Source organism: Tigriopus californicus, chromosome 2 (genome assembly GCF_007210705.1).
Source record: "Tigriopus californicus strain San Diego chromosome 2, Tcal_SD_v2.1, whole genome shotgun sequence".
NCBI classification, from domain to species: Eukaryota; Metazoa; Arthropoda; class Copepoda; order Harpacticoida; family Harpacticidae; genus Tigriopus; species Tigriopus californicus.
The window spans coordinates 154,424-171,105 of NC_081441.1; the positions used below are offsets into that span (position 1 = coordinate 154,424).

Sequence of the window (16,682 nt, forward strand, 5' to 3'; positions counted from 1 at the left end):
GCAGTTTTTGTTGCCAGGCTTGTCGAGCTAATGGCAAGGATATGTAAAAAAACCCTCCCCTCTGCTTCTTACAGTTGAAATTGCTCCCACTCTTGGGAATGACGTCCTTCTGGCATCGAAACACATCGCTTAAACGCTGGGCTATGCTCATGTCAGTAACTTGAGGACATTAAGCTTTGGAAAGTGCACTCATATGAGCTGTTCTCTTTGCCATAACTATCCATCTCAAAGCCCTCTTCCGAAATATCAGTAATTTATTTATTGCTATACCTTGGCTAAAATACTCAAGTTTACTCTTGATGAGAGCATTATAAAACACTACTCGAATATGCGGTGGCAAAGCGTTTTCCGACTTTAGATAATTCCAAAATATGACCCCTCCATGATATCTTATTGTCAATTACCTCCCTAAGGATTTTTTATAAACTCTTCTTTGCACCCTCTCCCAATCTCCTCGATTTTATGACCGTTTTGCCGAAGCCCAAAATCGTGTTTGACATCTCTGCTTGAAGTGTTCAGCAACATCAGCTTCGTTTTTCTCAGATTTAATTCCAGCCTATTACATTCAAACCATTCCGCTAAACTTCAAAGCCAATGATTGCACTCCTCCTCCATTTCCTGAAGGTCGTTACCGAAATATGTTGGGCTATATCGTCGGCAAACATTGTGGTTTTAAACAATGTGACCGCACAGAGGTCGTTAATATTTATGAGAAATTACAGTGGACCTAGTATACCTCCCTGAGGAACCCCACTGGTGACTGGAACAAAACAAGAAACATGGCTGTCCATTTCGACAAACTGTTCCCGTTCCGTCAAGTAGTTGAGCAGGCAAGATAGAATATTGTAGATGAACCCGTAGTGACTAATGTTTGCAAGTAAAATTTCGTGGTCTATAGTGTTAAACGCTTTCTTCAGATCAATAAAAATCACCAATGACAATATACAGTTAATCGCGATTTTCAAAGATTTGTCTCAAAAAATGGTGTAAGGCATGCGAGGTCGAGTGATTGGGCCGAAAGCCGGTGTGGTTTGTGGTCATGTGATGTTTGTTAAAAGGCGTGAAAATCTGATTGTACTGTACACTACTCTCTCTAGAATTTTAGAGGTCGTTGAAACAATGCAAATCGGTCTGTAATTTGACATATCTTGGCGATTATCTCCTTTATAGAGGAGAATGACCTTTCCATGTTTCCAACTTTGCGGAATGTAGCCAATGATTAAAGAAATATTGCCGAGTTGGGCAAGATGATCAGCAATTACTCTTAAAATCCTTCAAGACCACGTTAGAAATTCCGCCAATCCCCGAGCTTGATTTGATTGGCAGCTTTTCAATTAATGATCAACATCTGAAAGCGAATAACCATCTTTAAATGGTAAGTCCTATGGTTAGGTCGAATTGGCACGTGGCGTAAGATCTTTCCAACGTGCTGTTAAGCCAACGAGTTTGTGTCCACGTCGTACTGAGTTTCAAGAACGTGTTGCTTTCGACACAAACGTTTGATGTGAACAAAATGGGTGAGCGCTTTCGTGGCCAACAAGAGTCGAACTGTTGAGAATGGAAGTGCGTTTGGTTCATCTGGATAAAAGTTACGTTTCCCCCACCCTACCGTCTCTGTCCAGTGTTGACGTCGTTCTTGTCTCAACCAAATAAATATCACAAGCAAGTTTGTGATTTGTCACAACATTTTGCCCAGATGTAGGGGAAATGCGTTCAAGATAATTAAACCCTAATCTTTTCGACACCTACAAATTGCATATCCTGATTTGTCACCACGTAAACCTGTCTTTACATATAGGACCTCTTACAGAAGAATTTAATTCGAAATGTGTGTTAATGTATTTCGACAAAAATATTGTTCTTTGCAATGTCAAGATAAAAAATAAATATAACTAAATGATTTTATACACCCTGGTAATTGATCATAGTTGGGCTCTTTCCTCGTTCTATTCATTTTGGCTCAAAGAAAATCAAGGACACGTTTGCAATGTCCATCGGAGATTAAATCCCACAATGCCACCGGGAATTCGATTCAGTTCGTTTTCTTGAGCTGAGTTAACAGGGGGTGGATCGGATTCCGTCACCTCGTCTTCATCTGATAAAAAGGTCATTCGAAACGGTCTTTGTTGGGCTGAAATGATTGAGTGTTATCATCAGAGGTGCATGCAAGTTTCTGTTAAGTGAAAGAGGTCTTTTACGTCCCAAAAAATGATGACTAAGCGTAGTCAAAATGTCAAGTACCTCCAAAAATGGCATAAAAAGTAGGGATTAAAACAAAAATTGCTAATAAGTTAACCCAAAAGTGGCAATCGTTTTTAAATTACTGAAGGGGCGGGTGGTATTTCCATGCCGCTACTGGAAATGGAATCGCCAGCACCACTTCAAGATGTACACAACATATTTTCAAGAAGCTCGAGTGTCCTTGCTTAATGTAACGTAAACATTCCAATGGAAATCACTTTGTGGATGCAGTGTATCAATTTCATGGAATGACAAATGGATCCAATGAAAGAACATTGTTAACACTGCCAAGGTTAGTTCCCTTGTGATATTTTTTTTTGCTTTTCTTCCCTTTTGGGCAATTTTTCAGTGAATAATGCTAGCTTAATGCTAAAAACTAGAACGATGCTAATAAAAAATATTTCAATTCTAGTGGCCCTGAAATAATTCTAATCTAAAAAAATTGGTTTCGAAAAATGCTACCTGGCCAGCCTGTATCTGATATTCAGTTCAAGTTTTGGCTTAACAATCGATCATGAACAGGGTTTCTATGAGCCAAATTTATTTTTAGTCAAAATGACCTCTGATGGCCATGGAGATTGCATGTCCGACAGATTCAAATATCATTCCGATGTGAATGACCAGATGTGCATTCGTTTTGGCTCTTATCCATAGCATATGGATTATACTTTTGCAACTATCAAAAAATATGCACCTTATGTATTACAATATCTATAGAACTGCTCGAATTTAAGTTAGATTCAAACTTTTTTACTTGTGCACATTAGTTAGCAAATACCTTGCCATTGTTTTTTTTTACCATTGACCACTGTTTTTTATTTAAGTCGAGCATTTGGTCCGCCGGAGGCCATTTTCACCCTCCATCAATTTTTGTCACTTTCTACTATGTTTTTGCCACTTTCTGCAATTTTTCCATGACACGGCCGAAAATGGCAGCAATTCTTTCAAAGTCGATATTTGCCATCGTTGATGCTGTTGGGGCGTTCAGTTGCGCGTTTTCGATTACATATTATGTATATCTCAACTAATTCACAAATTTCTTGCAAGATCAATCAAATATGAGTTGAAGGAACCCCCATAACATACTCTAGCATGGTTGGGGCTTTCATTAACACGAAAAAGCCAGTTGAAATTTGGTATTGTCTTTGTATTTGCACAAGCCATTAGAAAGAAAAGTGACGCGGGTTCGTACATTACAACAAAAACTGGAGTAAAATTGCTTGCAGTTCTACAAAAATTATTCAACTGGTTTAAAGATGAAAAAAGCAGGCTTCAAATTAGTGAATTTCGAGTGAAGAGAAAGGTGATTTCGACTAATCAGATCTTTACTTTCTCGAGGTAAACGCTAGGTTCTTGTATGATCAGTATACTCTATTGCTAGGACGAGTCCGGAGTCGAGTCCGAGTACACTCGAGTATTTTATTCGATTTTGGAGAAATTGGCAGCACTGAAGTCTTTTAGAAAGGACTCGAGTCCAACACGTAAAGAAAAAAAGAATGAAATAATTAAGTTTTTTCTTAGAATTTCGCAAGACGAGGCTTTTCACTCGAGATGTCTCTAGTCAAGGACACTGGAGCATTCTTTAGAGTCCCCTCTCCAGAAAAAGACTGGAGTCCTATGCCGGACTCGAGTACGGTAAAAAGTCAAAAAATCAAAATTCAAATTCAAATTCAAATTTCGCTTGTAAACCTTAAATCTACAATTTCTTTCTTAAATGGTCCATGACCTATCCTTTGTGCATACATTCAGAACCCTTAGAGCTTGTAGATTAAGATGTTATGGGTCCCATTTCATCACATTTCATTTCAAATCCGGTACCATCGTGCCAGCACTAGTAGATTTCGACAAATTATGTTATCATGTCGATCAGAAACTGAAGGAGTTCGACCGTTCAGATGTGAGAAATAGTTAGTGCAAACTACTGATGGGGACCAAATTAATAATCATGGGAGGTTGCAACTAGGGCTGCCAATTTACATTCTCAATACCATATGGCGTGGCTGGTGGAATGTCGAAAACCTGTTAGTTAGCCACAAAAAATAACCCTGATTTTTCTTTCGTCCAACCAGGGTTGCTTTTTTCAAAGACTTAACATTTTACGTGGCGAAGTAATTTGTCGGTACTTCACTTTCCATGTTTTTCGGCAACCTTGATTTTGAAAATTTATTTGATCCCATCACTAGTATAGTTCAAACCTCTCGAATTTCTCCTCGACAAAGGAACAACTGGTTTTGTCGGCATCTAATGATCAGTAGAGCCGGCCAAAATTTGCAGATAGATATTGTCTTTTTTGACAGCTAATTTGCATAAAAAATCAACAGAATTTTTACAAAATTTCGCAAATAAACTTGCCAAAAATATACGCACCAACACGTTCTGTGGGGTGTAAAGGCTGTTTTTGTCTTCCCTATCAAGCACAGGTTTGGCTAAAACCCGCCCATTGGATAAAATAGCCCAAAATTCGCCCATGGGCGGCTGTTTACAATAGCAAACTTTTTTTTCATAGCAAATGCTTCTCATTTTTCCCCTTATCTTCCAATTGCCTTCTCTTTCTTTGCCTCTAAATTGATTGATATTGAAACTGGAGGAGCAATGTCTTGATTTCATGGAATAAATGGTAGGAAACTAAAAGTCTTCCTTTGTGGTGTTCAATCCTTGATGATCTAAAGGTAAATTTTGGGTTTCCTGCACGGGTTTTTTGAAAATTGGGTGTCCAGTTGCAGTGACTTATTTGCTGCAGTTCTTTGACTAATAAACTGGTCCAAATTCAGTGCGACAGCTAACAAAAACTTTTTACTTCTGTTGTTGAACATTTTGCCTCTTTGATGCTGAAATGAGACAAGTTTGTCTCATTCCCCCCTCCAAAAAACCTCCATTGGTATGGCGTTCCTTTTTTTAAAACATAATGGTAATGGAGTAGTTTTTAGTGACAGTTTGGTTGTCTTTGGTGAAATAAGAAAAGAAATAGAAAGGTCTAGCTTTGACATTTGATTAAAAATCAATAAATTCCGTCCAATTAAGAGCCCAATTAAACCCATCAAGCAAAAAAACCGTCCCACTTGCCCATTAAAACCTCCCCAAAATCGCCCTGGGATGAACCCATTTGCCAACACTGATCAAGCAACACCTAGATGAAAAGAAAAATTATATCATGATATCTTTCAGCATTGGGATTTAACCCTCCTCTCCCTATTAAGTAGATCTTGCCTACTAGACTGATCAGTATTTACCATATCTTTAATATTTCGTGAAAAAGGTAATCTCTGTTCATTAAAAGAAAAACCACTAATGTCAGAGCGTAGCAAGTGCATTGCAGAACAATTTTGTTGGGAAAACTAAGTTTTTCCAGTTTCATGAACGAAATAGTAAGTCAATTCATCCAAAATTAACCATCCACATCATAACCCTTTACCAAAAAATCATGAAAGTTTTGGCCGGCCCTAATGATCAGCTCCTCGTCTCTCTCATGAGACGACGCTGGGGACATATAGGCAATTAGGCAAGCTCTGACAGGTTCAGTTGTTTGCTGGCACCAGTGTCAGTGATGGAAGTTGCTTCACAACAGGCTGGCCAGGTAGCATTTCTTAATGCTAAATTTGAAAATTAGCATTATTTCAAGGCCGCTAGCATTGGAATCTCTTTTAGCATTGGTCTGGTTTTTAGCATTAAACTAGTGTTATTTCCTTGGTCGAAGCATTGTGAAATTTTGTTTAGCATTTTAGAATTTTCCTAGCATTATTTCACTAAGAAATGACCAAAAGGGAAGAACAGCAAAAAATAAATCTCGCAAGGGATCTACATTTTGCGGTGTCAACAATGTTCGTACATTGGATCCCTTTCCCATCCCAAGAAATTGATCCGCTGTAGCCACAAAGTGATTTCTATTGGAATGTTTACTTTACATTAAGCAAACAAAATGATTTATTCTAATTGCTTCTCAATTCAAAGGAAATTTAGCCAAAATTGTGTTTGTTACCAGACTTTTGGCACACAAATAGATTTTGGGTTGGCTAACACAAATAAACAAATTTATCAAAATGATCAGTGTGTGTATGAGGACGAAGTACCAATCCTTAAGTAAAGATAAGTGTTATAGCCCAAATCAACAAAGCCTTAGGGTTTACACAATTATAATTTAAAGTTTCATAACCTAAGGGACAAACACGTGGTGGCTTGACAAAAATGTAATAAAAAGTCCAGGCTCTTCTTGCCTTGGCCCATGAATGCAAAAAAATGGCCGATGTCCCAAGATGTACTCCTGAGAGCATCCTAAATCGAATCGGTATGAAACAAAACAGATCGCGGAACCTCTTATTTTGCATGATGAACCAGGACAACGATAGTAAGTATTGGTTAATTTCATTGTGTGAAGGCGCAAATCCATCCGCTAGATGGCGTTGCTACTTTATGACATTTTTGTTCTGTGGCGTCCATCGGTGCTGCCATTGCGGATATGCGGGGGCGCGATAAGGCAATTTAGAGTCCAGCCAAAAGAGTCGAACTGTTTTTCACGTTGCATTACGATAATCATTTAAATATACTGTATTCCTCGATTCGTGGTGTGTTTGCATGGTTAATCCGGGCCCTAGCCGTGCCCGCAGTATCAGTGAAAAACATTATTCTCACACGTTGGTGAGTTGAGACTATGAATAAGGACGAACTTGGCCAGAACGTGGGGGAGTGTCAGGACCCGGCATGTCCCAATGACGCAAATCCAAATCAGATGCAACCATCGGAGCCCCTTGGCGTCATGACGAGGCAAGGGCGGGCTCACAGGAGATCAATCGTGGAAGGCAAAGCTCAAGCGGCTGTCCAAGACCTCCTGTCTCACGCCCAAGAGTGCCGTTCCGAGCTAGCTGGTGATACACCAACTCGGGAGATCGTCACCGAGCAAAGCCGGCTTCATCTGGAGTTGTTTTCCAGCACTCAAGCTTTAATCGCAGAGTGGAGGAGCTTATCAAACGAAGAGGAGTGCTCGGAGGTGGATCTGCTCACCGATCAGATCCAAAAAGAATCAAGGGAGTTCTCTGTTTTCCTACGCAAGTTGATGGTCGACCAAAGCGACGTGGAAAGTCATCGCAGCTTTCAGTCACACGAAAGCGTAAGATCCAATGCCTCTAGCCAACGACGGGCAGAAGTTCGGGTGGAATTGGCCAAGAAGAGAGCCGAGATGGCAAGTGCCGACAAAATGGCGCAAATGGAGATGGAGCGGTTAGCCTTAGATGCGCGAATCGATCATGCTAAGCGAGAAACGGACTTGGCAGCCTTGGAAGCGGAAATGCGAGTCAGAGATTGGATTGAAGAAGAAGAAACGACGCCGCTAACATCCATGGCCATGGAGAAGAGTGGACCGCATCCGGTCAAGGGCTCAACCCTTACCAATCCGGACGGAAATAAGAAGATTGCTTTGGATGAAAGGCACCAGGAAGGTCTCAATCCGTCGGCTAACTCCTTCCAGCCTCACCCGCATCAAGACCAATCCCAAACCTCAATGATAGTCGACATGATGAGAAGACAGGCAGCCTTCAGCCACCGCATTGAGCCTTTTAAAGGAAATCCCATCAACTTCAGACATTTTTGGAAACTTGTGGAGGATATAATTGAGCGGAACCTCCCAGATCAAAGATCGCGATTGCACCGCTTATTAGAAGTCATGGAAGGGGAACCTAGGCGTTTAATAGATGGCTGTGTTTTTCTTCCCGATGATTTGTGCTATTCCGAAGCCAAACGCCTTCTTTCTCGACGGTATGGAAATGGTCTGCTTATCGCTAACAAGTTTTTGGAGGAACTTCGAGCTTGGCCCTCAGTTAAGGACAATTGTGAGAAAAGTCTGGGTGATTTCCATGGCGCTCTCCTTCGATGCTCGTCGGTGGTGGATAAAGCCGAATTAGACTCTCCTCGTCTTATGGCCGATCTCTTAGCGAAGTTGCCATTTGGGGCTAGGAATGCATGGAGGGGAATCGCTATGAAAACTCGACGCGAGCCTGGGGGACGAGAGACGTTCCAGGATTTTCAGGACCTGGTGGAGGACATGCTAGATCGAGCAAGGGATCCCGTATATGGGGAAGAAGCTATCAAGGCCAATACTCATCGGGTGAGCGCCCATCGTGAAATCAGACCAATTCAACGCTCAACAGACTCTAACCGACAAAAACTTGAATCAGATCGAAGGGTGAACACTTTCGCCGTGTCCACTGCTGAAGAAGAAAAAATGGACCGAAACTTGTGCCTGGCTTGCCCTAAGTCTCATGACTCAGACGATTGCGAAGTCTTTAGATCAAAAAGTTTGCACGAACGAACCGAATGAACAAGATCAGAAGGGGCGTGTTTTGGATGTCTAAGAAGGGGGCATATCTCACGGAAATGTAAGAGGCGCAAGACGTGTGCCCATTGTCAACGGAAGCATCCGACGTCTTTGCACAAAGAAAGGGAGCTGCCCTTGGCTGGGATAACGGCTCATGCCGTGGGAGTGAGTGGTTCTGTCGTGGCAATGAGCGTGGTTAGAGTGAAAGTATCGTATGGGAACAAGATTGGAAAGGTCATGGAAGGACTAGCCTTACTGGACCCATTAAGTTCTGGCACATTTGCTTCAAATAGCCTGATACAGGCTTTGGAAGTGTCCGGACCTCAAACTCGCATTGTTATTAACACGCTCAACGGGGAGAAGACGGAAGAAACTGTGGTCATTTCGGGATTACGGGCTCAGCAACCGAACGGCGATGGTGAAGTCATCTTGGGGCCTGTATTTACGAGAAACGTCATCCCACTCCGAGCCGATGAAATTGCCACGCCCAAGGCTGTTGACAAATTTGCAGCCTTCAAGGATCTTCATCAGGACATCGCAAATCTGGACATGAACCTTCCAGTGATTTTGCTAATTGGAGCAGATAACCCGTTGGCACTTCGGCCATTAGAAGTGCGGGTCGGAGACGAAACCGATCCCAGGTCCCCGTATGCAATCCGGACCACTCTAGGTTGGTCCATTATGGGACCCATGAGTTATGAAGAAAAGAATGGAATGGAAAAGAAGGTATCATGTCATCGAACTTTAATGGCATTGCCTTGCCGGATAGTGAATCGGGAATTTATCAAGGATCTAGGTGTATCCGAAATGCTTGCAAGTTTGGGTAGTTTGGATTTCGTGGATCCTAAATTTCCGACTACAATTATGGATATGAAATCTAATGGTTCTATCTCTTGTGACGATGTGGCCTTCTTGAAAATAGTAAACGAGGGAACCCGATTTGTGGATGGACTTTACGAAGTTCCCCTCCCAATCAAAGAGCGACCCTTGATCATGTCCTGCAGTCGAGAAGTAGCAAGGAAAATGGCAATGTCTATCATGAAAAGATTTGACAAGGAATCTGAGGTCAAGAGGGACTACTTCACGTTTATGGCTGACCTTATTGAGAATGGCTATGCAAGAGAAATTGATGAGACCAAACTTATAGAAACCGCCAGTGGAAGATCCCATTATATCCCAAATCATCCGGTGTACCACCCAAAAAAGCGGACCATCAGGGTAGTGTTCAATTGCGCCAATCGAGTCGACGGAAAGTCTCTGAACGATTCGCTTCTAACAGGCCCAGATCTCACGAATCAGCTCGTGGGTGTGTTGCTGAGATTTCGTCTTGAGCCAGTGGCATTCACGGCCGATATACGAAAGATGTTTTATCGAGTTCGGGTTCCTGAGAGGGATATGGCCTACCTTCGGTTCTGGTGGTTTAAATCCAACGATGAAAATGAAGGCCTAGTGGAATACGAGATGACCCGTCATCTTTTCGGGGGGAGAAGCTCTCCAGGCTGCGCAAATTATGCCTTAAGGAGGACAGCATTGGACCATGGGCATGACCTTTCTTTGGAAGCGGCGGAGACAATTCACCACAACTTTTATGTTGACGACTGCTTGAAGAGCGTAGAATCTGTGGATAAGGCCGTAGCCCTAGCTAGGGAAGTTAGGACCCTTTGCTCAAGAGGAGGGTTTGAGCTCACTAAATTCTTGTCCAACTCGCGGGATTTTTTGGCACGAATGCCCAACGAAGTTCGAAATCCCGCACTGAAGGCCTTGTCACTGGATAACATCGAGCTACCCACTGAAAGGGCTTTGGGAGTGCTTTGGCACATTGAAGATGACACTCTCGGGTTTCATGTTGAAACAAAAAATGAAGACTCAACAAAGAGATCAATGTTGGCCATGATTTCAAGCATTTATGATCCCATTGGAGTAACCGCTCCGTTTGTTCTCCCAGGAAGAATCTTGATGCAAGAGGCTTGTGTTGCCAGAACCAGTTGGGATGAGACGGTTCCTCCTGATCTTGGCAAGAAATGGAGAGATTGGCTTGATACCCTCGCGAAGTTGTCTGCTGCTCGCATTCCAAGGTCGTTCAAACCCCTTGGTTTTGGAGCAATCATTTCTCGCGAGCTACACAGCTTTGGGGATGGATCTACTGCAGCCTATGGCGCCGTGGCGTATCTACGATTGCAAGATGAGCATGGGCGAATTCATGTGAGCCTCGTGGCTGCCAAGGCCAGAGTCGCCCCAAATCGTGCAACAACAATCCCACGTATGGAGTTGGTTGGTTCATTACTGGCTGCCTCAATTGCGGAACAAGCCAAGAGCGAGCTCCGTGTTGAAAATTTGTCATGCTATTATTGGACCGATTTAGGCGTTGGTGATATAGTCATGCTCAAGGAAGAAAATGTGACTAGAAATTCGTGGAAGTTAGCGATTGTCCTAAAAGCCTTCCCAAGCAACGATGGAATTGTACGAAGCGTCCGCATACGAGTCGGAGATCGGGACACCAAAGATCTGAAATCTTTTCGAGTAGCCGAATTCCATCGACCGACCAATAAACTGGTGCTCCTTCAACGATCTTTTACCGCAGAGATTCCCGACGGAGGAGCCTATCAAGTTCGAAGAGTTCAAGACGTTCCAAAACCGGCTCCGGATTTTGGAGGGAGCCAGATGTGAAGGCGCAAACCCATCCGCTAGATGGCGTTGCTACTTTATGACATTTTTGTTCTGTGGCGTCCATCGGTGCTGCCATTGCGGATATGCGGGGGCGCGATAAGGCAATTTAGAGTCCAGCCAAAAGAGTCGAACTGTTTTTCACGTTGCATTACGATAATCATTTAAATATACTGTATTCCTCGATTCGTGGTGTGTTTGCATGGTTAATCCGGGCCCTAGCCGTGCCCGCAGTATCACATTGTAATATTCAAGTAAACATAAATATTTTGGTTAGTTTCATTGTATTCCGAAAAAAAATCCCCCCCACATTTGAGGTAAACCAAATCCCAAGACTCAAAAAAAGCAAAATAGAAAAGATAGACAACAATTGAGCTCTTTGGATAAAGAAAACTTCAGATAAGAATATATATCTTATTTTCATGATCTAATCTCACCCAAAAAAGAACATTTTTTGGCGATAAGAAAGATAATAATTGTGTGTAAAAGACCTTGTTCAAATCCTAAAAATCCATTTTTGCTCAGATAAAACTTGTCACTTTTCTGTGTCCCCATTTAGGTCTCAGGGTTCAAAATTAGGCAAATATCATAACCACAAATGCATCAGTTTTTACTGCCACTTTTTTTTATTTAGATTTTTGTGTTTTTCAATTTCTTTTCTCTAGAGGTATAATTTTCAAAATATTGTCTGAACGTACCCTGTCAAAGAGTGCCAAACATAATTGAATTGTGAAACTGAAATTCTTTACCAGCACCATGAATAATTTGCTTTTTTTTGAAAAATAGCGTAGCTCTAGCATTTTCGAATTCCAATTAGCATTTTTCAGCATCAATTTTGCATGAGCTAGCATCTCAACCCGAAAAAAGCCTGGCCAACCTGCCTCAAAATAGGATAGGATCACACGATCAGTTTTTTTTGTACTCCTTTGCGCTCCATGCGCCATCTTTTGGATAGGTAGGGATGTGTCAAACGTAAAAATGACACGGTTTTTTCAACCAACAATTGAACTTCTGTTTCAAAGAGAGCTAAAAGTTTTATCTTTTTATCGTTTCTAGCACAATCATTTGTTGTTTTTTGTGTGACAGCTCCGCTTATTTCGACATTATTGTAATGACGAATGTACTTGTAATTTTTCTTTTTTTAGCACGACCATGGCCTTAACCATGAATGTCATAGTGTTGAATCACTAAACTCTTTGGCACACGTTTCATTCAAAAAATATCAACCACTCCCATGAGGCAAATATCTGCTTTTTAAGTTTATGTCGTTAAATCTGCTGACCCGCTCCTCTGTGGCTCGTACTATCGCAGCGGCAAAGCCAAACTCACTCTGATGATCAGTTCCGTTGATTTAACACGTTTATCGTCCTTGACGCTCATAATATTTAATAAAAAAATAAATAATGTATATAAATATGATAATAATAATAAATATGATAATTTTTTTGGATGAAAAGTGTGACAAAGAGTTCACTTTTTGATTCAAAAGGATTATATTCATGGTTAAGGCCACGGTAGTGCTAAAAAAGGAAAAAGATTCGTGTAACGCTCAAGCTAGTCCAAGCCGCCTAAGAGTGCCCGACCGGCCTTGTGACACTATTTTATCTCTTAGCGGTTAGAAGAAAAGGAATCACCTAACCTTTAAAGATCTTTCCTCATTGACACATGTCACAGCCAAACCCTCGGCACATCCCTACGTGAGCCAAAAGGGGGCGCTCAAGTGCAAAGGGGCAAACAACGATCCCCGTGAGCATGTCCTATTCGGACATTTAGGCAAGCACTGGTACCAGCCAACAAACTTGCCTGCCAGTGTCAGTGATGCAAAATTGGCGTTTCAAACTGGTTTTATCGAAGCTGACCTTTCCTCACTTACCAATGCGAAAGAAGGGTCAGCTTCTCAAAAACGTATTTGAAGCCCCAAACTTGCATCACTGACTCTGGTACCAGCAAACAAACGAACCTGCCAGAGCTTGCCTAAACGTCCCCATTGTATGCGAATAACACAACAAACGGGGTTGTTATTCTCAAGTTTTTGAACGACACCTAGCCTTTCGGCTGCAAGGACCTGGGGGCAAGCCAACAGCACTTTGGTTGCAAGGACCTGGGGCGCCGATAAACGTTATTCTCCACCGATTAGTTGGCGGTGCTTATTTTTAAATTTGTGACAAAATGTTAAATGGTTTAGATAGAGGCTTGAAGGGTTATTAATATCGTGTTAGGTTAGGTAAGGTTAGATTAGGTTTGATTAGGTCAGGTTAAGATTTAAAAAAGTAGCACCGCCAACTAATCGGTGGAGAATAACGTTTACCTGGGTCGCCTAGGCAGCCTTACGATTACGCAACCCTGTTTGATGTTTTATTTTGGTTATTTTTTTTGTTTCTCAATGATGATGGCAACCATATTAAAGACTCTGTCAACATTGTTAGTTTGGGCATCACTGAAATGCTTCCCTCACCACTGTTTGGCTTATGCGACGACGCCCCGGACTCATTCTATTTAACAACCATTTCTAGGGGGTGTTAGCTTCAGCTTACTTTCCGAATTAGCCACGCTAGTTGCTTCTGGGAGGCATAAAAGGGAGAAAGGTGCTGTTTCACATATGTAAAGAATGACTTTTAATAGAGGGTTTAGGGCAATTGTAGTTTCTTTTAAGATCGATCATTTGTAGTCTTAGGCAAAGTAATCTTGCTTTTTTTCATACAACACTAGGGAGTGCCAAATATTAAATTGATTACACCCAATCTTATGCAAATATGTTTCCATCTGAAGATCTAAAAATGTAAATAAAAATCATTGCTTTTAAACAAACTGATTGTTTCTGATTTGATACGTGATTCTAATGGCTGAGGCTAGTTGAACTATAGCCATCACCACAAAATTATAAGAATTGAAAGGCGCTAATGCCTTCATCTCACCCTGAATAACGTCCAACTTTTTTTCGAGATATGCCACGATTACTGGATTCGAAGTGCTCTAAAAAAATCTTGGTAACTATTACGAACAAAATCTTTAAATCTGAGCCATAATTCAACAGGTAATTATATCAAAAATGCTCCTTATTGTTTTGGGTGACATAGAAAAGTATTAAGATGAATTTTAGTACTTCTCTTGATCTTTATGCCCAAAGAAGCCTAAGCCACCCCTCGCTCTTCTCTTCAAGCTTATTATTAGCCCTCGAACAAAACTTGTTTAGTTGAGAAACATGCGAAAAAAAATTGTCAAATCTTGAAAATGGTTGTGAAAATGTGCAAAAGAGGGTATAAATATGCAGAAATACGTTGCGATTATACAAAAATAATTGCTACATTGGGGAAAAGGTCTTGTTAGGCCCTTTTTGCCTCTTTGATGTATTTTTATCTGTCAGAAAATTTAGGCACCCAACTGTATTTCATAGGGTATCCATGGAGTTTTCAAGAACTGAACATTATTTTCTTGCAATATCCGAATTTAGGGATACGTCTTCAATTGATGCAGATGTCATCATGGTAAACAATTGACTCTCTTCTGGTGCCTACTGTTTTGGTGCTTATGATGTTTTTGTTCACAAAATAGTTTTAGGTCGGATCAAACCCATGACGGGCATTTTTTTAAAGAACATACGAAGAAAGCAACTGCCAATCAATATATACACATATTCTCCTCTCAAAGATTTTTGCCTTTCCCTTAACTTGGTTCAAAACGTCTTTTGGTTGACAAATAGTGAGTTTGCGTGTGGAAGTAGATACGGAAGGGAAAGAAAGATAGACAAAATGTCCCCCAAACCGCCGTTTAGTTTTAAGCATTGCATTTACTGTCACTGATCTTACTGCAAACAGATCGGGACTCTCGGCGTGTCCCGCCATCGTCAGCTGTCGTGAGAAATCGTCCACAGAGGCGATCATTCAGTCTCTCCATGGATCCAATTGTTCCCACAATAAATGTATTGAATGTACCCGTTGTTGGATCATCAACATCAGATTGAGCATCAGGTATCTGCAATGATGGAGACAGCGATGTAATTCTCAACAGTGGCACTGCTTGTACGTACAGTAATATCAATGTCATACTAATTTGCCATTTTCTTGTCCCTAGTTTTTCGCGAGCTTTTGAGGACATTTTTTAGTTTAATATCGTGTCAAACATTGGAAATTTCCAGTAATCTCTAGAACCTACCAAAAGATAATCTCTTCGACATTTTCCATCGACCTCTCCTCGGGCCTTATTATTTCCAGCGGAGATGCTGAAAAACATGGCATATTCAATACCGTTATTCAACTTTTGTTAATAAACGAAATAAGAAAGCGTGCAATAATTCACCCTAATTCACTCACCTCAAACCAAAAGAACCCTAGAATGAGCAAAAATATGACGATTGACAATTTGACTATTTTAACCATCAACATTGGACTTACGGTTTGTGAGGTGCTTCCCAAGATCTCCGGTATCCAACAAATAGCGCAAGTATTTTCTTCTTGCCTCCAGCACATGGTTTGGGTTTGGCTTGACAAATGTGTAGCTGTAAGAAATGGTCGGGGTTTGTGAGAAGTTATGTGAAAATAAATAACATTGAATAATATATCATTAGGTCTCCACAAAATGATCTTACGTGAAGAATCCAGAACTGCTGCTTGTGTGGGAAAGTTATAACTAAAAGTAACGAATGATTTATTAAACATATCAGAGGGTCAAAAATTGGGATGACGAAGAAGAACCAAAGCTCAAAATTAAGTGTGTCTGTTTTTCAATTTCAAACTCTTGTTTCTCTCACTAGTCCATGTTCAATTCGTGAGTAATTTCTGTATACCACCAACAAGGTCCAAAACATACCAGTAAATGACAAGATTGTGTTGTGGTATAAAAACTATTTTATGGAAACGGTTTTCATTTTGAAATTGCTCAAAGAAAGAGTTTTCTCCAAAACCTGTTCCACTTTAAGCAACATTTGAACCAAGTTCCAGATGAGGCGAAATGGTGAAGCGCCTTGCATCAAAATCGGAATAAACTGAATATTGATCAATTTGCTTGTAATTGCCATCAATGTGTCTGTTGATATTTCAATTATGTTCTGTTTGCGATAAAAGATGCTAAATATCTATGGGAGAGCATTTTGGATGCGAGATGTGCTTAAACTATGCTCCAACAGTACTGTCTCATGGTCTAACATTGAAATGCAAATTCCAATTCAAAATGGTCCAAAACTTGAAAGAAAACAAAGCGTACTCATAAAGTGAATTCACTCCCACCTGGATACGGTTCCTGTTGTGCCAGTAAAATATTGTAAGCACCCATCCGGCCCTAAAAGAAAGATAGTCATTATTGAAAAAATCAAATTTCAACTTAATTTGTACTAATCCTTACCACCATTTTCGTCACCACATGCGTATTGAGTCACTAAAAAAATAGGATGATATGAGTTGGTAAAATACCGTCCCAAGAATGAAAGTTTTTGAGCAAGAAATGTTTTTTGCAATCATAAATTCTTTTCATCTCGTTA

General features: G+C 40.9%; 1 protein-coding gene across 3 annotated transcripts in view; it reads right to left on the reverse strand.

The window, feature by feature from the left end:
• Positions 1-1,834: 1,834 nt before the first annotated feature.
• Positions 1,835-16,682, reverse strand: part of LOC131893679 (uncharacterized) — a 37,593-nt gene continuing 22,745 nt past the window's right edge. For 2 of the 3 annotated variants that reach the window (XM_059243789.1, XM_059243787.1), the window contains 7 exons: positions 16,547-16,579; positions 16,432-16,483; positions 15,601-15,835; positions 15,520-15,536; positions 15,362-15,428; positions 15,016-15,181; positions 1,835-2,131 (listed from right to left, as the gene is read on the reverse strand). In XM_059243789.1, the coding sequence (XP_059099772.1) occupies positions 1,971-2,131; positions 15,016-15,181; positions 15,362-15,428; positions 15,520-15,536; positions 15,601-15,835; positions 16,432-16,483; positions 16,547-16,579 (731 nt within the window). In that variant the 3' untranslated portion in view covers positions 1,835-1,970. The remainder of the gene's footprint in view (positions 2,132-15,015; positions 15,182-15,361; positions 15,429-15,519; positions 15,537-15,600; positions 15,836-16,431; positions 16,484-16,546; positions 16,580-16,682) is intronic. The other variant, XM_059243788.1, reaches the window with a different exon arrangement.